Source organism: Cinclus cinclus, chromosome 26, assembly GCF_963662255.1.
Source record: "Cinclus cinclus chromosome 26, bCinCin1.1, whole genome shotgun sequence".
In the NCBI taxonomy this organism is placed as follows: domain Eukaryota; kingdom Metazoa; phylum Chordata; class Aves; order Passeriformes; family Cinclidae; genus Cinclus; species Cinclus cinclus.
In genome coordinates this window covers 5927708-5949968 of record NC_085071.1, presented here as the reverse complement: position 1 = coordinate 5949968, position 22261 = coordinate 5927708, and the positions used below count along the sequence as shown (strand labels likewise).

The window sequence follows — 22261 nt, the reverse complement described above, 5'->3', positions numbered from 1 at the left end:
GGCAGCGTTTGGTTGAAAACCTGCTGAGAGCTGGGTGATGTTTTAGGGTGACCACCAACGACTGAGGCCCAGCTCAGACACAGACTCTGGATGATGGATGGGTCACCCACCAGCACCATCGGTGAGGATGGATTGGAGAGATAAAGCCATGAACACATGTCCCCTGTGCTCCAGGCGCTGCTGAAGGTGCTGAGAGGGCCGGCTGGGAGGATCTCAGCTATCGCTGGTCACCAGGAGCAGCTGCACTCGTGTGTTGAGGGCACCAAGAGCAGTGGGGTCCCTGGGGCAGTTTTGTACCCCCAGCCTATCAGGCTGTGTGGAGAGTGAAAAGGATGGAGCAGGACACAGGACTGTGGCTGTCTGCACAGAGTCCCCTGGGAAGGAGCACAAAATGTCACTCAATATGCTTCAAATCAGCCACAGCGGCTGCTGCAGCCAAAGGGCGTTTTATGTGGAAACACGCTCTTTGAGCTGGGCTGTGTTTTGACTTTAGCTGTCAAAGCAGGAGCTGAACACTTCCACAGCGACATGCCTGTGTCAGTCCCCGGTTTCCCAGCGGAGGAGGTGCCAGCTGTGAAGGACCAAGCACAAAACAGTGGCAGGTGTGATCCCACCAGTGTGGCCTTGCTGTTGGGAGAATGAGGAGACTGGGAGGAGGAGGATTTGTGCCGCTTGTGTTTTTCAAGACAGAAAATTTTGCAAATCGCTACAATTTGCTTTGCTATTTTTACCCTTATTCTGCTACTCTTGATTATTCCACTGTAGTGAAGGGGAAGATACCATACCCCATTTTTATGATAACATTGTAACCCGCTTTTAACGCAAATTAAAGGCAATTTAACAACTGAAAAGCCACAATGCCCAGCTAACCAGTGTCTACAGACTATCTTAGTCCCCCTTAACAGGACAGCCTGAAGGTCACTGATGAATCACTGAATCCTGCACTGCCATGTCCTCACGCTCTGCTGAAGATGCTGGAAATAGATAATTATGGGTCTCCCTGGAGCTGATCTCGTGAACGTGAAGCCACGGGACAGCAGCAGAAGAGGGGGTGAATCCCTCTCCCATTCCAGCAGCTTTCTGTTGGGAGCTGTTTAAGCCTCACCCTGGGAAGAGGGACTGACAGCTCGCTCCCATGGTGAGACATCACGACCCTTGGTCCCGTTCCAGGGCAGCCCATGATGGGAGCTGGAACTTGTGCTTATTTGAGGAGAAATGATGCTCAGAAGAGGAGGAGGTTGTGGGAACAGCTCCAGCTCCAACCGCTCCTCATCCCTCTGCTAGCGACACCTCTAAAACCAGAGCTCAGAGCAGTGAGAAGAACGATCCCAGAGGAATTCTTTGCTCTTCTGGAGCATTCCTCTCCTTGCCCTGGTCCCAGCCCCATGGCCCTGCTCTCCTCAGGAGGCTTCCCTGGATTTTTTTTTTTGTGTTTTATGGTGGGATCGATCTGCCCTGTGAAACATCGGCACATGTAGAATGGGGTGGGAGGAAAAACAACCCCAAAATCTCTTCTGGGGTTTTTCTGTTGTATGGATCCATCTCTCTGCCAGCTGTCCACAGGGGAGTTTGTCCCTAAACCTGTGTAAACACTGAGGTAAAACTTACGTTTTAGTTTATGCTCCTTGCTGGGCAACAATGGGCAGTCTGGCACCATCCTCTGGTGGTGGTATCCCCAAGGACATCCTCTGGTATTGGATATTTTATGGATTTGTGGGATCCCCTCTCAGCCCTCCCTTCCCCAGCCTGACCAGGCTCAGCTCCAGCAGTCTCCCCTCATGAGAACGATTCTCCAGACCCCAAATAATCTTTGTGACCCCTCCTGGACCCCTTCCATCATCTCCTCACCTTTACTATCCTGAAACTAATTAGGGGAAGCGACATAACTTCCGACAACGATCAACTTTAATCATTCCCAACACCGCCCTTTCTCCTGTGGCGGCCGCCAAATGGCGGGAGCCCATGGCGGGTCCTCCCGGCCGCTGGGGGGCGCTGCTGACGGCGCGGGGCGCTCCGGGCCGGGCCCGGCCGCCTCCTCTCGGCGGCACCGCGGCCCACTCGCGCCGCCGCGGCGCCTATAAAGGGCCGCCCGCCGAAATCGCCGCCTCTCCGCCCGCTGAGGCCTCACCGCGTGAGTTCGGCTCGGGCCCGGCACCTCCAGATCGGTGCCGTGGGGTAGGGAGGGCTCGGGGGAGCGCGGTGCGCTGGGAGAGAGCGGCGGCCGCGGCCGCGCCCTGCCCGCCTGCCCTCAGGCCGCCGCGTGCCGCGCCACCACAGCCGCTGTGGTTTATTTATAATACCTTCAGGGCTGTCTAGGCGAGCCGGTTTTAAAAGAGGTAGTTGTATTAATGCGTGTAAGCGATGTGTTATTAATTACTTTTTTAATTTCCTCAGAAAATCAACGGGTCGCCGCTCTGCAGAATCTGGGCTAAATCGAAGCGAAAAGTAAGAGACGTTGGGCTTTTAGGAGGGTTTTGCCTCTGCTGGCGTATGAATTTTGGATCTGGTCCCTGCTCTCCAGGAAGATTAACTTTGGGGTGTTTTTGCTGATTTTTCAAGCTTGCACAACCCTCTCAGCTGTTCTGTGTCCTGGTGCCCAGCCCCCTTGTCCCAAGCTTCTGCCCGGCCGCAGTTTAGGTTTTAATTAAGAGTTTGAGTGTTCCCCCAGAAGTGATATTTATAAGGAGCTTGACTTGAGACCCCCAAGTGAAAAACCCCAGTGGTCGAGAGCGCCGAGGGGAAGATGAACACGGCCGCCAGCAGTTACCCCATGGCCTCGCTGTACGTGGGGGACCTGCACCCCGATATCACCGAAGCCATGCTCTATGAGAAGTTCAGCCCAGCTGGCCCCGTGCTGTCCATTCGGGTCTGCAGGGACATGATCACCCGCCGCTCCCTGGGCTACGCCTATGTCAACTTCCAGCAGCCCGCAGATGGTAAGTGACAATTACAGCCACATCCATGGCTTTTCCCCACCTCGTTTTTTTCCCCACGTGTTGCCATGTAGCTGCCCACCACAAGGTTACAGGGTGAGTCCGTAATCTGGTGATTGCAACAGGAGTATTTTTTTCTGCTTGGTGTTTACAAAATGCTCTGCAAACGCACTTACGTCTCTTTTAGACGGGTGTTTGTTGCACTGATACGAACACAAATCTCTGAAATTTGGTTCCTTGCACAAGACGATAATGCCTGCTGTCTTTCCCTTCATTCTGGGGTAGTTTGGAGCTGTTTCTGTGGGGATTTGGGCAGCTAATCCTAGCAGAGAGAGTTCTCAGTATTCAGCCCTGGCTGAGTGCTCAGTTGAGTGATTGATCCTCTGGCAGCTCCACATACTCCCAGTTTAATGAATTTAATATCTGCTGTGTTCAGGCAGCTGGATGTGCCTCCCAGTTTGGGAAGTGGTGTTCTTGCTTTAAAGTGAAATAAAACACTTTGTTCAATGTGTGGGAAACCAGATTGTCCCGTACATAAATCACATTTGCTTTGCTCTTGCCAGACTCTTTTTTTCACACTTTGTTTCCTGCTCAAAGCCAGGTGTTGCAGAGCTGAAGCAGCATGTGAAAGATGGGACAGGAGAGGTAATTTTGGAACACACCTTTTCTGGAAGGAAAATGGGTCAGGGTTTTTCTGCCCCAGTTTTCAGAGCTCTGCCTGCTGACTGCTGCAAGTTTACTGCTCCGTGCTGGGGTTTAACAGCATCTCTACATGATAAAGGCATCCAAGTAGAGATGAGAGTGAGCTTTTCCCTCGAATTCACTATTAGTTTACAACAGCACAGACTTCAGCAACAAGTAAACGTTCCTTTAGCTTGTAGTAGGTGTTCTTTACATTTTTGCAGAGCTTGCATCCTCCCCCAGGGCAGTTCCTTCTGATGCCATTTGCTTGGACTGATCTGATCGAGCACTTCTGATCCTTTCCCTTGTCATGCTGATTAAAAGCTGACTTGCACCCCACTGTATAATTTTTCATTCGTGGCAATCTCTAAAACCTTTTTTTTTTTTTTTTTTTTGGGGGGGGGGGGGGGGCAGTGTATTTGTGTTTTAAAGATTCTCAGTGAGAAGGAAGGAACCTGAGAACCTGTATTTGTGGTCCTATCCTGCCCTGAGTACCTCTTATAAAACCACCTTGGTCCATTTATGTGCTGAACAAATTCATCCCAGCTACCCTGCCTTCCTTAGGCTCTGATCTTATTTTGCAGGAGCAGAGAAATAAAAGCAAGCAGCAGAAACAAAGCTAGGAAGGAACTCCAGCTTGGATTAGACAAATTTTGGGGAGATGGGGTGCAGAAGTGTAGATTAAGTTCTCTCAAAGCAAAGAGTGATCTCAGAAGGGATCAGTGGCTGGTCCCGTGCTTTAGCAGAAGCATTCTGCACCTCATACAAATGGGGGCCTTGTCAATATATTCCAAGATAATCTTTTATGGTAGTAAATAGGCAGGAATTTCGGGGGAGGTTGCACCATTCTGGGCTGCTGGGGAGGCAGCAGACATTTTAGGAAACTCCTGGACTTGAAGTGATACTTGGAGCAAGTAGGTGGTGTCTTGTTACTGGTAGGTTTTACAAGGTCAAGTGGTTTATACCTAATCAGTGAGTGAATATCTGGGACAGGGAAACAGTCAAACTCCTCCTGCCCTCATGAAGAGATGTGAATTTCTGAATTTTTCCTTAAATTTCAGAATGTGTTCCTCTGCATAAACACAAAACTCTGCTGCTGCACTCCATGCAATGCAGCAGGACATGCACAGATAGTTTGGAAGAGGCTTGTGGTCTCTCCAAAATGAACTTGATTATGAAGAATATAATTTTTGTTGTACAATGCAGAAATCTGGACTGTTTTCAAGGTGGCACTTGCCTCTGTGAGGCTTCCTGAGAGGAGGAGGGATTGTGTGTTTTCTTCCAGGAATGCATAATCAGAAATGCACTTGGGCTTCATCCCACTAAATCTGAGAAAAACTGAGGGGGAGCACTGGGAATCTGGTTGGATTTATGGTTGAGTAGGTGCTTACAGTAATCAGGAGATTTTGTGCTCTGCAGACTTCTTGTGGACACACTGTATGTTTGAACTGCTAGCAGGTGTTAAAAAGGTTGATAAATGATAGTTTGCATTTCCCTGGCACCTTTTGTGGAAGAGCAAGAGCTTTATAAATCTAAACAAAGCAATGTTTTAACTGTTTGGTTTTTTTTTGTGTGTGTGTATGTTCTAAAGCAGGACTCTGCCCCTGTGTCCCCAGAGCAAATCAAGCAGCCAGAACTCTTCCCCATTTCAGCTGTCACATCATGAGCATGCTCTGCACTTCCAGGTTCCTGTGTCCAAACTGGGCCAAAAATTGTGGTTTTCTTTACAGTTTTATTAGCTGCTTGAGTGATGCTGGACAGGCATTGTCTAACTGGCAGTAGTCTGCTGCAGACAGGTTATTTTTAGGGAAAATGAGCTCTGCTGGTTTTGATTACAGTTCCTTGCTGTAGTAACCAGGGAATGCTGAATTCTGAGCTTGTCATCCTGTGATAGGCAGGGTAAGGAAACACTTAAAAGTTCAGGCTCAGCAGTGGTTGTTAATATTTATTCTTTTTGACTGTGAAGAAGGGGAAGAAAACAAACCCAACAAACAAGCTGAATTTCTCTTTTAATGCGTTCCATGCAATTGAATTCCAAACATTGACAGTCACGAAATGACAACTCAGGGTAATGAAGCGGAGAAACTTCAGTTTGGCTTTAGAGATAAGGTGTTCTTAAGAAAAACAGAACATTTCCCAAGCTAAGGAGGATCCCAGGGCTGGAAATAGATATGTGTTTCTGTATAAAAGTATAGATAAACTTGTTTGTTCTCCTCCTTGAATGCAGTGTAAAGGAGGAGCTGTGTAAGGTAGATTGTGAAGTTAAGAGTTGGTAGTGACACAAGCTTCTTTGCAGCAGCATTTTCTTGTAACCTCAGTGACTGAGGAATTGAATTCTTTTGAATATGCACCATCTCCTTTTTTTTTAAAAAAAAAAAAAGGTGGCTAAATTTGTACTGTGTGCTTTCCTTGTCAGGACTTTTTTGCTCAGTGACCTAAAAGGTTTGGGGAGAATAAAACTCCTTGTGTGGGGCTTCTCCTGGGCAAATGTTATTGGTCTTCATGATGCTCAAACCACAGCCACTAATTCCAGCATTGTGTTAACTCTGCAAGGGAGCTTTCATTTTTCTTGAGGCCTGAGGCAAACTGCAGTGAGTGTTCAGGTGCTCTGCCTATCCAGAAAAGAGAGCCTGAAAGGGGCTGTGAGTGTTTAATGTTCTGGATGAGCTGCTGTTGAGTCTGCTGGAAGGATGACGGGAACCAGTGGGAGAGAAACCGATACAAGAACCGAAATAAATGGCTGAAGCTTTGTGGCTTAAATAGAAGAAAATGAGAAGGTGTTTGCTCAGATGAAGGAAGTGAATCAGACGTGCTTGGTGTGAGTCATTCACAGAACTCCTGCAGATCTCTTAAAGGTTTTCTGAGGTCCCGGTGTAGTGGGGTTGCATTTCCACCTGTGGGTGTGGCACACATCCCTGGGGGAATCCATGTAGGGCTTTCACCAGAAGTGTCTGGGCGAATTTCAAGCGCGGTGTAATAATAGAGTGGAACAGTAGCAGCCTGTTGAAAGAGCAGTGCAATAATATCTGCTCAGGGAGCTTGGAAGAACCGGCAGAAACTTCCCAACTGCTCTGGAGCTGGGTGGTGGCTGTGGAGCCTTCACAGCTCCCCCTGGTTCCAGCCACTGCTTGTCACCTTCCAGCAGGAGCCTGTTCCTGCTGCAAATGGTATTATCCACCCAGTTTGTGCCTTTGCCAGCACATGCTTCTGCAGGAGCTCTGCCTGCTATAAATAAACACTGCCAAATTTGAGCTGCACCGGGTTGCCTGCTGAGCTGCCTACACTAGGAAAGGACTGCAGGAAAAACCTGGCCTGCATGGATGTAGAGCAGCAGCTGATGAGTCATTATAGCCTTGCACTTAATTGTGTTTAACACCTTGGTCTAAACAGAGCTGTTGGAGTTCTTAAATTGTATTTTTTTGGTTTTTTGAGCAGAGGTTGTTTCCAACTGGATTTGTGTGTGGGGAGAACAGTGATGGTCCCACTTCAATTTAAAAAAGCAGCAAGAACAAAAGACAACACATTTCAAAGCAGATGAAAAATTCTGAGAAACTTCCATGCAGTAATGGGAGCTGGCACTGGGCGTAGGGATTGCAGGCTTTGGTAGGCAATATTCCATTGGAATTCCTGGAGGTAGTTTTGGGACATGCTGAGTTAGTTACTTAGGCTGCACGACCCAAATCACATGAAAGGTGTTCAAATTGATCTTCCTTAAATTTTCTGCTCCTGAAATCTAATCAGCAAATACCACAGCGTGAAGGTGGCCTGGGAGAACTGAGCCAAACAAATTTGGAAAACTTGGGTTCTGCCCTGTTAATTTTGCTTGATTTTAATGCATGTCTTTCCATCTCTTTGCCTGCTCCATGCTGGGAATTAAGAGTTTTTCTTTCTTTTCTGCTCGCTCCATGCTGGGAGTGTTTTCTGGCACAGAACAGTGCAAGCATCTCAATTTTATGAACAAGATCCTGATGTGTGTATGTAATGATCCTTTTTATACACCAGCAGGCAGCAGAAATAGCCTCTTGGAGGGGGGTTTCAGTGAAGGTTAGAATGACAGTGCTGGTGTTTGAGAGTTTAGATAAACACTTCCCTGTTAATCAGATGGGCTGTACAGACCTTTTTTCCCCCCAGAATTTTCTCAACTCTCTTGTCATCTTTAGCTTGAGCAATTTGGGAATCATTTTTTTGGCCACATAAGTTATGTAGAGGCTGACTCATGTCCTCACAGCCAGCCATGTGTTCATGCACGTTTTCCCTGACCTGACAAGGAGATGATCCTTCTCTCTGAATAGAAATGAGGATGGGGAGATGTGAGCTTCATGAAAAGCAAAACAGCCACACAGTCACTTTTTTACTTCATTTTTTTTTTACCAGAGTTTCCTGTTTTTCATTTCCTTCTTTGAGTGGAATGATTTATCTTTGTAATAATTCAGAATATAATTAATAGACCAGGCATTTTCGTATCCGTTTTGCTGTGGTGGTGAATATATTGCTGTAATGTAAATTTAAAGTCTTTGTAACCTTTTATATACTTAGTGACTGTGCTGCAAAGACCTCTTGTGAAACACTGGCTTAAAATTCATTGATCACCTCTGATAGTAACTCAGATGCCTCCATGAGCTGAGTAAAACTCAGAGAAAAGGATCACTTACCCAACTGGAAACCTTTATTTTTTAACCAACCCCAGAAATCTCATTTTGGCTTCTCCTGCAGCTGAGCGAGCTCTTGATACCATGAATTTTGATGTGATCAAAGGGAAACCCATTCGCATCATGTGGTCTCAGAGGGACCCTTCCCTGAGGAAGTCAGGGGTTGGGAATGTCTTCATCAAGAACCTGGATAAATCCATTGATAACAAGGCACTTTACGACACATTCTCGGCGTTTGGAAACATTTTGTCCTGCAAGGTGAGATGTGGTTATGTTGTTCAGTTCTTTCAGGGTGGGGGTAAGATCAGAGATTTGAGTGTAGGCAGTGAAAGGGACACTTCTTGTCAAGTGTAAGGAGCAGAATCACAGAATATTCTGAAAAAAACCCATAAATCAGTGCAGCACGAGTCAGGCTCTGCTGTGGGCAGGGGGGCACTGGGTGTTGTTCCAACAGAGATTCTCCACCCCAGACTTCAAACCTAAAGTCCAGAACACCTCTGTGAACACAACTGTACTTTGGGATGGTTTTTCCCTGCTTGGAACATGCTTTATCCCAGTGTTCTGCAGGGCACACAAGTTGGGGGACACACAAAGTTCACCAAATCCAACTCTTTAAATGAATGGTGCCTACAGAGATCAAACCTTGGTGTTAAAACAGGTTCTCTCAAAGGCAGAGTTGACCAAAAGCTCAGGGATTGCTGAAATTACATCAGATTTGGTTATGAAGTGCAGGAATCTGACACACAACTGGTGTCTGCCCCTCGTGAGGAACTACCCTTAGCAGTAACTCATTTTACTGGCCCGTGGCGGAGGAGGGATGCTGACAGCTGGCTTTGCTCCCCTCTCCTGCAGGTGGTGTGTGATGAGAATGGCTCTAAGGGCTACGCCTTTGTGCACTTTGAGACCCAGGATGCTGCAGATAGGGCCATCGAGAAGATGAACGGCATGCTGCTCAACGACCGCAAAGTGTGAGTGTCACAGGCGGCAGCAGCAGCGCTCACATGCTCCGGGATGCATCTCGGTATTAACAGGGACACACAAGGCACTGGTTCTCCTGGCCCAAGCCTTGGCCTGCTACCTCTCCACTCCAGGGCTGGTGAGTGACCCTGCCCAAGCCATGGCCTGCTACCCCTCCATTCCAGGACTGGTGGGTTTCCCCGACCGAGCCTTGATTTGCCACCTCTCTGTGAGCGGGCTGGGGTGGGTTCTGTCTAGGGCCAGTGGGAGTCCTTGGCCAGCCACAGCACAGGTGATTTTTCTGGTTGGTCTCTGGCCTGTTTGTTGTCCTCTGCTGTCGCCCTTTCTTGTCCCCATTCCCAGCTCCAACTGCACACTTCATTTTTTTTTTTTCCTCGCCTCAAGTCACACATTATTTTTTTGCTCTTGAAGCCGATCTGTTTATTGGGATTTTAATTTTTTTGTCTTACAGATTTGTTGGGAGATTCAAGTCTCGTAAAGAGAGGGAGGCTGAGCTGGGAGCCAAGGCAAAGGAATTCACCAATGTCTATATTAAAAACTTTGGGGATGACATGGATGATGAAAGACTAAAGGAGCTCTTTGGCAAATATGGTAAGTACAGAAATACTTATATTGAGGCTGTGGGTTTCATGAAATGTGGTAGTTTTGAGTGCTACTGTGGAGTCCTACCTGGGTCACTTTAAGGCTGAGGACTGGAGCTATTATATGGAATTTAATAGTCTTGAAATACTTTCAGTATTGTACTAACCCTGTTTCTTGGCAACAGGTAAAACTTTGAGTGTTAAAGTGATGACAGACCCCACTGGAAAATCCAAAGGCTTTGGCTTTGTAAGCTTTGAAAAGCATGAAGAAGCCAACAAGGTAGGAGCAGCTTTTATGTTGGTTGGATAACTTCATGGAAGAAAAACTTGGTTTATCTTGGGAGCCTGATTCTGAAATGGAAGGAAATTCTGCCTTGGGCATAACCTCTTCTAGATGTGGGAATTTGGAAACCTTTTGCACCTTAATAGCTCAACATTCAAGGGTAACTTGGCATTCCTCCAGTTTCCTAGATCCACAGAGAGTGCAGTGGTATAATCAAGAATGCTAATTGCTGAAGAAATACTACAGTGCAGGGCTGAAGGAGGAGGAGGGCACCTAGAGTGAGAACATTGCTCAAAAAAGGTCTTTTCTAAGCAGAATGCTTGTTAAAATGTGGTTTTAATTACAAGAAAGGGTGGGGATGAATTTCCAAGTTAGCTCATGGCGTGGCAGCTCGATCTGTGTGATAACTTCAGCTTGTTTTTATTGAGCCTGTTGTTAACGGGAAGGGTGCTAAGGTAAAGTGCAAACTCTGATTTATTAATTGACAGGCAGGGCCACAACGTCAGCTCTGGGCAGTCCTGTTCTGACAGGATCAAGGGCTGTCCTGCTGCAGCAGCTGAGAGTTTCCTCTTGAACCCTCTGTGCAGGCAGTGGAAGAAATGAACGGGAAGGACATGAATGGGAAAATGCTGTTTGTGGGCAGAGCACAGAAGAAGGCTGAGCGCCAGGCAGAGCTGAAAAGAAGGTTTGAACAGCTAAAACAGGAGAGACTCAGCCGGTACCAGGTGAATGATCTGTTTCTTTTCTCAATTTAAGCACTATTTCTGGTCTCTTGAAGGGATTGCCAGAGTAGCTATTGTCCTGTGAGACATCCTGGGTTAACACACAGAGGTGTCTGTGGTATTTGGTGGCAAAGGGGGCATCAGAGGTTTAGTCTTGGTACTGAAAGTGTTTAGGAGAATGTGAGACAACAGGCATGAAGTCTCCTTGACTTTCAGATGGAGATCCCTGGAGGGATGGGAAGACAAAGCACAACTCTGCACTGCTCTCTGTAATTTGTGGCAGAACTGGGTTGTGTCAGAGGGGGCATCTGAAACTCCCCCAGTCCCTGAGGTGCAGTGCTGGACTGGGGACATGTGATGATGCCACAGGACGGCAGAGGAAATCCAGACAAGCTCCCTTTCACCACAGTGGGACTTGTCTCTACGCCTTTGCAACATTTATCACCTTCAACTTTGGGTGGTGTGGAAGGAACATGATGCTAAATTAAGAGTTTTCAGAGAAATTACTGCTCTGGCAGATGGGTAACAGTTGATGTGCTTAAGGATTTTTTTTTTAATGTTGTGGATGTCATGCTGTTCTCTCCCTTCCAGGGTGTTAACCTGTACATTAAAAACCTAGATGACACTATAGATGATGAAAAACTGAGGAAGGAGTTCTCACCTTTTGGGTCAATAACAAGTGCCAAGGTATTGTGGGATTTTAAAGCCTGAAGAAGGAACTGTTGTCTGACATGAGATTAAAGATCTTAACTTCTGGTTATTGTGATTCTGAAAACACCTTGGCTAGTAAATAGTGGGATTTTGCTGAAAACCTCATTCCCTTACCAAAAGGGGAGGCAGGAAGTGGCAAACATGCTTGCTTGAGGTGATAAGCATGAAGTGACACTTTCCTCTGTGCATTTAGAACTGCACCAAATCTTTCCCATTCCTTACTGTGCAGTGTGGGCCTGGGGACACATGGTGCTGACAGCAACGCAGAGCAAATCCAGACAGGTGACTCTTCATGAGAACCTGTCTCTACACCTCTGCAACAAGTTATAGCCTACCTAAAATGTAAAAATAAAACACAGATTCTTCAGCTCAGTTGAACTGGTACTCCATTAGCAATTGATCTTCACTGCAGGTGATGCTGGAAGATGGACGGAGCAAAGGGTTTGGCTTTGTCTGCTTTTCCTCTCCAGAGGAGGCCACCAAAGCTGTGACAGAGATGAACGGGCGCATTGTGGGCTCCAAGCCCCTCTATGTGGCACTGGCCCAGAGGAAGGAGGAGAGGAAGGCCCATCTCACCAACCAGTACATGCAGCGCATCGCTGGCATGAGGGCCTTGCCTGCCAACACCATCATCAACCAGTTCCAGCCTGCTGCTGGCGGGTATTTCATGCCTGCTGTGCCCCAGGTGAGCTGCTGTGGGGTTTTTTATCCTGTGTTCATCTCGCTGAGCCTTTCTTATGCCTATAAGCAACAGTTCCTAATGAGGGGTGCAGCAGTGGAGTTAATTCTGTGATTTGCCAGCTGCCTGTTCTCTTAATCCAACCTGAGTGTTGAGTTCTCGCAAATTGGAAACAATGTTTGTGATGCACTTGGATGTTAACTCTGAGCTTATCTGATCTTCCTCCAGGCTCAGAGTAGACCCACTTACTATGCACCCAATCAAATGACACAGATGAGACCCAACCCACGATGGCAGCAAGGAGGGAGACCTCAAGGTGAGAGTGCCAGAGACTGTTTTGGCTGTAAAACCCTTTGGGGGGCTGCAAGGAACAATTAATTCTTTCCTTTATGGGAATGGTCCTCTGCAGGACCAGGAGCTGAACATTTCCCTTCCAATACTCAGCATATTCTGTGATCTCTGATTCTTCCCATGTACCACCCCTGTAGCCAGCCTTGCCAGCTGGATCCCTTTTGAGGATTTTCCCTCGTTCCATCCTTCAGGTTTCCAGGGAATGCCGAGTGCCATGCGCCAGTCGGGGCCCCGGCCCGCCCTGCGCCACCTGGCCCCTGCCAATGCTCCAGCCTCCCGAGGCCTCCCTGCTGCTGCCCAGAGAGTTGGTAAGAATTGATCTCTTCCTGGGCTTTTCCTCTTCTCTGGGAAGGAAAAGGATGTCTGAAGGAAACTTGTACTCCCAAAGATGGCTCTGAGACTTGGGATGTGTGCAGAGAGCAGAGGCAGCACCCGTGTCTTTCCTGTTCCTCGCTGTGCAGTGCAGGTCTGGGGGCACTTGGTGCTACAGCACAGCAGTGGAAATCCAGATGGGTTCTTCTTCACTGGTTTGGGACTCATCTCTACACCTCTGCAACACCACTCAAAAATCTCTGTAGGTTATGGGTTTTGTTTTCAGAGAACATCCAAATTAATTTTTTTTTTTCCCAGTGATCAGATGTAAAACAAAAGCTGTGGAATCTGTGGATTGGTTCTAGGGAGATCAATCCCTTCCTGAAGTAGCCAGCTACACTTTGGTTTCTAAAGAACTATCACCATGCAGAGTATAGTTTAAATTCAGAATTAAAACCAGACATTCCCAACTTGTTTGCCTGTTGCTGCAGGCATTTGTCACAGTGTTCTCCTTCCTTTGCAGGTGTTGGCACAGCAGCACAGAATTTGGCTCCTCGTCCTCCTGTAGCTGCCCCTGCTCCCAGGGCTGTCCCTCCTTACAAATATGCCTCAAGTGTCCGCAGCCCACACCCAGGTGTCCAACCTCTGCAGGTACCACCAGGGGCTGAGCTGGAAGTCCCTGCAGTTTCACATGCAACTGAAGTATTTTTATAGAAACTTCAAGCTACTTTTATGACCCAGACAGTCCTAATTTGGAATTTAAAAACCTGGCAGTTGTGCCTTTGCCAGGGGCACCCTGGTTGGTTTATCTGTCTTGTATTCACAAGCCCTTTTGTAGCCAGACTGGCTGTAAGGATGTTTTCATTGGTTCTTTGTTCCTGTTTTGGAATCATTTAAGTCTGCTTTCCTCTTTGCCAAGTTCTCATTGAAAGAAAGATCACCATCCACACCTGGCTTTCTCAACATCTCATGAGTTTGATCCAGTTTTTGTAGGATACGTATGGTGGTCCTGTGTGACATTCCAGGGTTTTGAGCTCAAGACTTGTGTTTGTGAACCAAGGGCACTTTACCTGCTGTTTTCTGAGGTGTTCTGTGCACTTGACGATTGTGTTTTAGGAGGGAACATCTTAGAATTGTCTAAATATGAAGCAGTCAGCCTCATGCTTATTTCAGAGCCCTTGTCTGCCCTTTTCAGGCACCTCAGCCTGCAGTGCATGTGCAGGGCCAGGAGCCACTGACAGCCTCCATGCTGGCTGCTGCCCCTCCCCAGGAGCAGAAACAGATGCTGGGTGAGTAAAACCCCACTGCTCACCGATCATTTTTCATCCCCTCAGGTTTCAAAGATCAAAACTCATCTGTCTGAACTCCTGTTTCTCCTTCAGGAGAACGTTTGTTCCCTCTGATCCAAGCTATGCACCCCAGCCTGGCAGGGAAGATTACAGGAATGCTGCTAGAGATTGACAACTCAGAACTGCTGCACATGCTGGAATCTCCAGAATCCCTCCGGTCCAAGGTGAGCTGCTGTGTTCCTTCTTTGTTGTGGGGAGGGCCTCTGAGCAGGGAGAAAATCAGACTGGATTTGTGTCCCCAGGTGGAGGAGGCTGTGGCAGTGCTGCAGGCTCACCAAGCCAAGAAAGAAGCTGCCCAGAAAGTGGGTGTGGTTGCTGCTACCTCTTGAACCAGGATGACTGGTGAGTTCTCAGTCCTCAGCTTCCAGTGAAAAGCTTCCAGAATCAGTAAATAAAACACAGTTGTTAGTGAACAATTCATGAGGGTTTGTGACAAGCACTTAGCTGATTACAGTCCACTCTTCAAACAACAAAAAGCTCCTAAAGTGGTTTCTCCCAGCAGAATACTTATGTAGAACTTAAAGAAATATTAATTCTGATGCCCATTTAAAGCATCTAATGATGTTGTTGAAGTCCCTGAGGTGTTCCTTGGAGCTGAGTGCTGGGGATGAGTCTTGTGGAACTGCAAATCAGGGAAATAGCCACAAGGAGCTCTGGTGGTTTTGAGGCTAAACAGGCTCTCAGTTCCCATTCCTTATCCTGGAAACTGTCTGCCTTCAGGAAATAATAAATGTTGGAAATGTTACACTGGATAGGTCTGTCCACACAAGTGGTGTCACCTGTGTTTGGGGCTGGGTCTTGTTTAATCTGTGAATAAGGATTTTGATTTTTGGAATGCCTCTTCCTGTTTTTCCCAATCCATTTTTTCTATGGGTTGCCTGGCATTGCCATCTCCAGTATTTTCTGTGATGCTCATTGTGATCAGATGTAACAGCTCAAGCTGGTGAAGAATGATGAGTATTCTTATTTTCACTGTGTGGTCTAGCAAAGAATTTGAGTTTCTATTCAGAAATAACAAGTTCTGAGCATCTGACCACCATGAGCAGCTTCTCTGTACATTTCCTATTCTATTGGAATCCCTATTCCCTGGAATGCTGGAATATTCCCTAGCCTGGAGCAGGGATGCTGTAACTTCTCTCCCTTTTTCCCCTCTAGGATACAAAGATGCCAAATAGCCCCTTCCTATTCATCAGCTCAAGATGTTTGAAGATCCTTCACTGTCCTGCAGATCTCAAGGCCATGCATTGTATCACATAGTTATATTGCATTTTGTAAATTAATCTTAAAGATCTTATTTAAAAATTGAACTCTGAAGCTCAAGGTTTCCAAAACCAGAATCTGGGGGGGTTTGCAAGCTTTTCCTTTGCCAGAACAGAGCTGCCCCTTGTGTCTTCTAAAGAGGACGTTGAGGATTTTAGGCTGGAAGTATTTTTGTGAGTTTGTGTTTAATTGAACAATCCAGTTTGGAAAGTTTGGGAAACATTTATCAATAAAGGAATAAACTTGGCGGTGTGTTGTCATCATTTCTCTCTGTTGGATAAATAAATGTGGTGTGGCTTTATGAAATTAAACTGATGGGCAGTTACTGGGGGGGTGAATACATGAAACAGGGATTTGATTTTTGAGGCAGCTGGGTTAAAATATGCCCTGGGACAATGTCTTTAAACAGTGATCTAAGAAGGGTTGGGGGAAGGTAGTTTCAAGTGAAGGCTACAAGGGTTTAGGCTCCATTTTTATTTTTTGTTTACATTTCTACATCTTCACCCCAGAAGTGGCCGAGTTAAACACTGGGGTCGACTAATCTTACATCGGGTGCTCCTTTGGGGATAAAAAGCGTTATTCAGATAAGCATTAAATTCTGAAAGAAACAATCCCGCACTCACTCGTTTAGCTGTATCCGAGCCTTGGAAAAGCCTGGAATGGGGTGGAAGACGGACGCACAAAGGATCCCTCTCCCGTTCCGCGCTCCGTGCCGGCACAGCCCGCGGAGGGCGGAGCGATGTCGCCGTTCCGGGGCGGCACCGGGCCGGACCGAGCCGTTCCGGGGCACCCGGGGCACCATGGCGGCCACCAAGCGGGTTCTGTACGTGGGTGAGTGACCCGGCCGGGGGGACACCCGAGGGGCCGCGGGAGCCCACCCTGAGGGGACGGGGCCACCGGCGGTGCCCGGTGACCACTGGCCATGCCCGGTGACTGCTGGTTGTGCCCGGTGATTGCTGGCCGTGCCTGGTGACTGGTAGCCATGCCTGGTGACCACTGGCCGTGACTGGTGACTGGTAGCCATGCCTGGTGATCGCTGGCCATGCCTGGTGACTGGTAGCCATGCCTGGTGACCACTGGCCATGCCTGGTGAATGGTAGCCATGCCTGCTAACTGGTAGCCATGCCTGGTGATCACTGGCCATGCCTGGTGACTGCTGGCCATGCCTGGTGAATGGTAGCCATGCCTGGTGACCACTGGCCGTGACTGGTAGTCATGCCTGGTGACCGCTGGCCATGCCTGGTGATCACTGGCCATGACTGGTAGCCATGCCTGGTGACCACTGGCCGTGACTGGTAGCCATGCCTGGTGATCACTGGCCATGCCTGGTAACTGGTAGCCATGCCTGGTGACTGGTAGCCATGCCTGGTGACCGCTGGCCATGTCTGGTGATCACTGGCCATGCCTGGTGACTGCTGGCCATGCCTGGTGAATGGTAGCTATGCCTGGTGATCACTGGCCATGCCTGGTGAGTGGTAGCCATGCCTGGTGACTGGTAGCCATGCCTGGTGACCACTGGCCGCCCTGCAGGCGGGCTGGCCGAGGAGGTGGACGAGAAGGTTCTGCACGCTGCCTTCATCCCCTTTGGAGACATCACCGACATCCAGATCCCGCTGGACTACGAGACCGGTGTGTGCCTGGGGGGGATGGAGCATCCCCGGGGTGTGGTTTGCCTGGGATGTGGGAAACGGGGTTCCCTTTGCTGGTAAATTTTAAAATGTTTGTCAGGAAAATTAATCCACAAACACCAGAGGTTTGTGTCCAAAAATAGGAGACTGAGGAGTCCTTTAACTTTTTTCGAATAAAGGGAGAGGCCATGGGGCATTCCTGTGGGGTCTCTCAAATTTTTGGAGGACACAGCTTCCAAAACATCAGCATGTTTCATATTCATAGATATTCATGCATTCATTCAAAATCATCCCCCCCCAATCTGTAAATAAATATTTTTTTCAATAAATTCCTTCTGTGGGGTTCTGGTGTCCGATAATCCAAGAATGTGAAGAATTTCCTGATTATCTTTTTTTTTTCCAATCTGTGAGTTAATTATATGAACAAAAGCTTTTTACATTACCACATTCTAGTCCAAGAAAAAGATATATTTATCACACTACTATTTCTAAGTTTTGTTTATAGCAGAACGGAAAGAAATTATATTCATACAGCAAAGTTTTCCAACCTTATACATATTGCATTCATTTTAATATTTGCAAAAAGCCAATAACGTAATATGTATTTGTAACTCTGGGATGGGACTGATGTTTCTATGCTGCCCCTGACCCCTGGCTTCCCTCCCTGCAGAAAAGCACCGGGGATTTGCCTTCGTGGAGTTTGAGCTGGCAGAGGTGAGGAACCAGCAAGTGCTTGAGCCATCTGGGGTTTTTGCTTGCCTTGGGGTTTTGGGATAGATCCTCTTTGTGCTTGTGAAATTGGGTGTGTGTTACCCACCACAGTATTCAGGTGTTGTTCCGCTCTTCCAAGTTCCCACTTTTCTCATTTTCTCTTGGGCTGGAGTTTCCACTTTTTCCTATTTCCAGCCTGAACTGCTCCCCTGCCGCTGTCCCTGGCTGAGTTTCTTGGTTTCATGGTCACCATGAGCTGTCATATATTTGTCCTCTTATCGTTTGTTCTGAGCTTCGGACACAAATCTCTCTCAAATGCTTATGGCGACAGAAAAGCATCTTAAATACAAGGGGTTAGTGGGTTGTTGGAAGATGAGACCCACATGGGGTTGGGAAACCTCACGTGGATGGGGTTTGTGTATGGCTTTTACAAAACCCATCAGTTCATGCATCCCTGGGATAGATGAGGTTTAGGAAATCCTGTCAAACATCTTTACAATGAGATGCTGGGCCTTGAGAATAAACGTTAATAATGATTTTATTTTGATTTTTTTGGCAGGATGCAGCAGCAGCTATTGACAACATGGTATAGACCCTGCTCCCATTCCTGTTCCCTCTTCCATGGGGATGTGTGGCTTTGCTGCCCTGGGTGCTGTGGGCTACAGAGCGAGCACGGGCTCTGTCCTCTGAGCTCTGCAGAGCTTTGTGGGGGCACGGTGGTTTTATCCCTTTTGGTGGGCTTTGTTGTGCTTTTTTCCCCCTCTGCAGAATGAGTCTGAGCTCTTTGGCAGGACAATCCGTGTGAACCTGGCCAAACCCATGCGGATTAAAGAAGGATCATCCAGGCCTGGTGAGCTGGGGAGCAGAACGTCCCTGGGGATGCTCGGAGCTGCGTGCACAAGCTGAGCTGTGGCCCTTTGGGTCAATTCCTGTGCTCTGACCTTTCCTTTTGTGGCCACAGTCTGGTCGGATGATGAGTGGCTGAAGAAGTTTTCAGGGAAAACTTTGGAGGAGAACAAGGAGGAGGGAGGAGCAGAGGCCCCCAAAGCAGAGGCACAGGAGGTGGGAAAAACAACCAGAGCAATCTGTATCCCCGTTGTCCCAAAGGATGAGAGTGTAAAGCTGGAGGCAGGACAGAGCCATGTCACCTCAACTTGCTTTTCTTTATTTTCCTGCTCAGGATGAGCCTCCTGCCAAGAAATCCCGGGTGAACCCCCAGGTTTACATGGAGATCAAGATTGGGAACAAACCTGCGGGGCGGCTGCGGATCCTCCTGCGCTCCGACGTGGTGCCCATGACTGCAGGTGAGGAGAAGGCTCAGCTCCCTTCCTGCTGACTCCCAGCCTGGCACAGCTCTCACCTCCCACCCCTTTGCCCCCCATACAGAGAATTTCCGCTGCCTCTGCACCCATGAGAAAGGATTTGGCTTCAAGGGCAGCAGCTTCCACCGCATCATCCCCCAGTTCATGTGCCAGGCTGGAGACTTCACCAACCACAATGGCACTGGTGGCAAATCCATCTATGGGAAGAAGTTTGATGATGAAAACTTCATCCTCAAGCACACAGGGCCAGGTAAAGCCATCTCCAGGCAGGGACTGGAGAGAAAATGGCTCAGCATCATCTAGGGACCATGTTTGGGCTGTTTTGGCCGTGTTGGTAGCAGCAGCCCTGAATTTTATAATTGTAATTATTGTAATCTACTTTGGTCAGATTCTTCTGCCACATTCAGACCCTCGTGTCTCACCAAGCAGAAATGCATCTTTGCCCTCTCCATCCATTTTATTTGCAGTATTACATAAAGGAAAAAAAAATTCCTAGCTGCTTTTCCTGCTTGATTTTAAATGAGAAATGTCACAGCATGACCGTGAAAAGCGGGATCAAGCAAGCAGGTTTATCTCCATACAAACAGCTTTGCTGTTACTGCAGCTAAAAATAGCTGAGCATCTTTCACACTTGCAGATGTTTCCAGTAGTTTCTGTGGATTTTGGTATCCAGCAGCTCCCCTGAACCCAGCAGCGTTCTGTGGGACGTGGGGATGGGGTTGGCTGAAGTAGCAGCTCCTGTGCTCAGCCATAACTCTGCACTGTCTGGTCCCAGGGATGGTGTCCATGGCAAACTCGGGCCCAAACACCAACGGCTCCCAGTTCTTCATCACCTGTGACAAGACAGACTGGCTGGATGGGAAGCACGTGGTGTTCGGGGAGGTGACCGAGGGCATGGATGTGGTGAGGGAGATCGAGGTAGGTGAGGGCAGAGGGGGGTGCTGGGGGCAGAGCCCACCTCCTTCCTGCCCTGAGGATTCATGTCTGGAATTCCTGCTGCTCTTTTCTCCAAGGCTCAGGGTACCAAAGATGGGAAGCCAAAGCAGAAGGTGATCATCTCAGACTGCGGGGAGTGCCCGTGAGCTCGGTGCTTTGGAGGAGCTGGATGGAGGGACAGGGAACCAGCACCAGCAGAGATGGGACACCCCAGGGACTCCCCAGCATTGCCCATCCTGCAGCTTCCATAGGAATTCCCCTACAGAAGGGATAAATTCCTTTCCCAGGGATAAATCGCTGCCCGAGAAGGGTTGGGCTGGTCCTGCTGCCGTGTTCTGTAAAAAGTTTATGTTTGGTAAAAATAAAACCTAGTTTTAAAAATATTGACGGCCTGGCTGTTGAATTGATTCTGTGGGAGGCTGGCCTTTGAGCAAAGATGTTGATTTTTTTTTTTTTTAAAGTATTTGCCCTCTTCCTCATTAATCCCGTGCCTAAATCCTGGCTCCAGGGGGAGGTACCTGTCCCAGGGGAAGAAGAGCGGAGCTGAACCTCTGGTGTTTGTTCCACAGCAGCATCTCATGGAGGTGTTTTTGGTTTTGTAGTGTCCTTTTCCAGCAGCAGAGGGAGGCAGGTCCCTGGCTGATGTCTCTCCTGCTGGGAAGTCTGGTCCAGCTCCATCCCATCCCTGAGAGAGGGCAATCACTGGGATGTGTGAGCATGGTCAGGACAAGGAACACCAGGAAATGAGGGAGCCTTTTGGGTGATGAAGAAGGAAAAAACCCAGAGTAATGAGGGTGCAGGAAGGGATTTCCATACTCCAGGTTGCAGAGTGGGATAAACCACATGGATTTATAGCTCCTGTGCTGGGCAGCCCTGGCTTTGCCCTTGAAGGTGACCAGGAAGTGATGGATTTGGGGTTTCCTGTGAAATGATGGATGTTTGGTTCTGAGCTTGTGCAGGTACTGGCAGGAGGGACGAGGCTGCTGAGGTGGAGAGGAAGATCTGATGTTTGGATTTTGGAGGTGTTTGGAAGTTCTTGTGCCATTGTGGATTTTGGGTTTGCCCAGCCCAGCCCCTCACAAGTCAGGGGTGTTGCTTTTCCGTAAGAGTTGCTTTTTTCTACTGGCTGGTTTCTTAGGGTGCTTGGGGGTTGTGCATTGTCCTAAAACTGACACAAGGTGAGATGCAAGGATGTGATTCCTGACAGATAAACCAGTCCAGCCTTCCCCTTCCTTGATTCTTTCTTTTGGTTTAAATCCCACATTTTAAATCAACCCTTGCAGGCACCTTCAGCAAGACCTGAGAGTCCAGAGTGAGTGGAAGGCCTGGTGTTTTCTCTCCACCAAATCCCATGGAGCCAGGATTGCATCCTGAGCTGGGTTTCATGTGGAATTAAATACCCAAATAAGCAAGACCTGTCCTTGGGAAACTGGGCACTGACAGGGAGCAAACTTACTTATTTTCATGGGGTTATTGGGATTTTTCCCCGACTGTGCCAGATTCTTTCCTTGTTTATTGACATAAGGTTCCCCACGTAGCCGAGCTGAGAACCAGGACAGGTTTTCCTTTTAAAATCAGAGCAAATAAATAATTTAATTGTGCAAATAGCCTGGGGAAGCTGCCTGGGACTGGTGCAGTCACAGCCCTGCTGGGAGCCCACGGGATGGGCACAGCCTGACCTAAAACTCACATCAGGGCTCATTTTCAAGCAAATAGGTACAATTTTAGCTGATTCTGGGTATTTTTTCATTGCGAAATGTCCTCTGAACAGAGCCCTGTTGTGCTGTGACATTAAAAAACAAAGAGCAAGAGAAACTCCATGTTTACTTTCCAAACTTTGCGTTTATTTTATAACAGTGCTGTAGCTCAATATGGATATTTTATTTTTTTTCCAACTGGCTGAGTTTGGTGAACTTTGGCTAAACAGGAGGGGGTTAGTCAGCCAGCTGCTTAATTGGCTGATGATATTTTCATTAAGGGAATTAAAAGCACTTGGGTAGAGGTGGGTTAGTGGAGAAATGCACAGCTAGAAACAGCTTAGTTCCAGACTAACCTGGATGTTGCCTCCTCCCCAAAACTGCCTCCACCACAGGGAAAACAAATCGGTCACAGACAAAACAGAATCAGCCAAAAATCCTCTCTTTCATATATATATATATATATGTTTGTATATAT

At 47.9% G+C, this 22261-nt stretch overlaps 2 protein-coding genes and 3 non-coding genes across 9 annotated transcripts; all 5 read left to right on the top strand.

The window, feature by feature from the left end:
• The first annotated feature begins 2027 nt into the window (after window positions 1–2027).
• On the top strand, window positions 2028–15736 carry PABPC4 (poly(A) binding protein cytoplasmic 4). Of its 5 annotated transcripts, none has more exons than XM_062508852.1 (15): window positions 2028–2131; window positions 2395–2936; window positions 8328–8521; window positions 9116–9231; window positions 9693–9832; window positions 10008–10102; window positions 10693–10830; window positions 11419–11514; window positions 11951–12223; window positions 12446–12533; window positions 12760–12876; window positions 13404–13531; window positions 14076–14169; window positions 14263–14571; window positions 15385–15736. In XM_062508852.1, the coding sequence occupies exons 2-14, from the start codon at window positions 2744–2746 to the stop codon at window positions 14556–14558; spliced, it is 1968 nt and encodes a 655-aa protein (XP_062364836.1). In that variant the 5' UTR covers window positions 2028–2131; window positions 2395–2743; the 3' UTR covers window positions 14559–14571; window positions 15385–15736. The 5 variants fall into 5 exon arrangements, 4 of the variants coding, with proteins under 4 accessions (XP_062364836.1, XP_062364838.1, XP_062364839.1 ...); XM_062508854.1 differs by lacking the exon at window positions 2028–2131 and having other exon boundaries at window positions 2384–2936; window positions 14263–14393; window positions 14472–14571; XM_062508855.1 differs by lacking the exon at window positions 2028–2131 and having other exon boundaries at window positions 2384–2936; window positions 14263–14393.
• On the top strand, window positions 11132–11267 carry LOC134053957 (small nucleolar RNA SNORA55). Its single transcript, XR_009933986.1, has one exon. It is a non-coding gene; the product is annotated as a small nucleolar RNA SNORA55 (small nucleolar RNA).
• On the top strand, window positions 11736–11863 carry LOC134053954 (small nucleolar RNA SNORA55). The gene has a single exon (XR_009933984.1). It is a non-coding gene; the product is annotated as a small nucleolar RNA SNORA55 (small nucleolar RNA).
• Window positions 12997–13129, top strand: LOC134053956 (small nucleolar RNA SNORA55). The gene has a single exon (XR_009933985.1). It is a non-coding gene; the product is annotated as a small nucleolar RNA SNORA55 (small nucleolar RNA).
• Window positions 15737–16289: 553 nt separating the features above from the next.
• Window positions 16290–20469, top strand: PPIE (peptidylprolyl isomerase E). The gene is made up of 10 exons (XM_062508870.1): window positions 16290–16320; window positions 17020–17118; window positions 17788–17831; window positions 18388–18414; window positions 18597–18678; window positions 18790–18890; window positions 19009–19132; window positions 19215–19400; window positions 19926–20068; window positions 20164–20469. The coding sequence occupies exons 1-10, from the start codon at window positions 16290–16292 to the stop codon at window positions 20230–20232; spliced, it is 906 nt and encodes a 301-aa protein (XP_062364854.1). The 3' UTR covers window positions 20233–20469.
• Window positions 20470–22261: the final 1792 nt, after the last annotated feature.

Excerpts from the sequence above, each read along its gene's own strand:
- PABPC4 (XM_062508852.1), top strand. The coding sequence starts at position 2,744 with ATGAACACGGCCGCCAGCAGTTACCCCATGGCCTCGCTGTACGTGGGG. Across the intron at positions 9,833-10,007 it reads GGAGCTCTTTGGCAAATATG|GTAAAACTTTGAGTGTTAAA; the intron begins GTAAGTACAGAA and ends TCTTGGCAACAG. Across the intron at positions 12,877-13,403 it reads TGCTGCTGCCCAGAGAGTTG|GTGTTGGCACAGCAGCACAG; the intron begins GTAAGAATTGAT and ends CTTCCTTTGCAG.
- PPIE (XM_062508870.1), top strand. The coding sequence starts at position 16,290 with ATGGCGGCCACCAAGCGGGTTCTGTACGTGG. Across the intron at positions 16,321-17,019 it reads CAAGCGGGTTCTGTACGTGG|GCGGGCTGGCCGAGGAGGTG; the intron begins GTGAGTGACCCG and ends GCCGCCCTGCAG. Across the intron at positions 19,401-19,925 it reads CCTCAAGCACACAGGGCCAG|GGATGGTGTCCATGGCAAAC; the intron begins GTAAAGCCATCT and ends GTCTGGTCCCAG.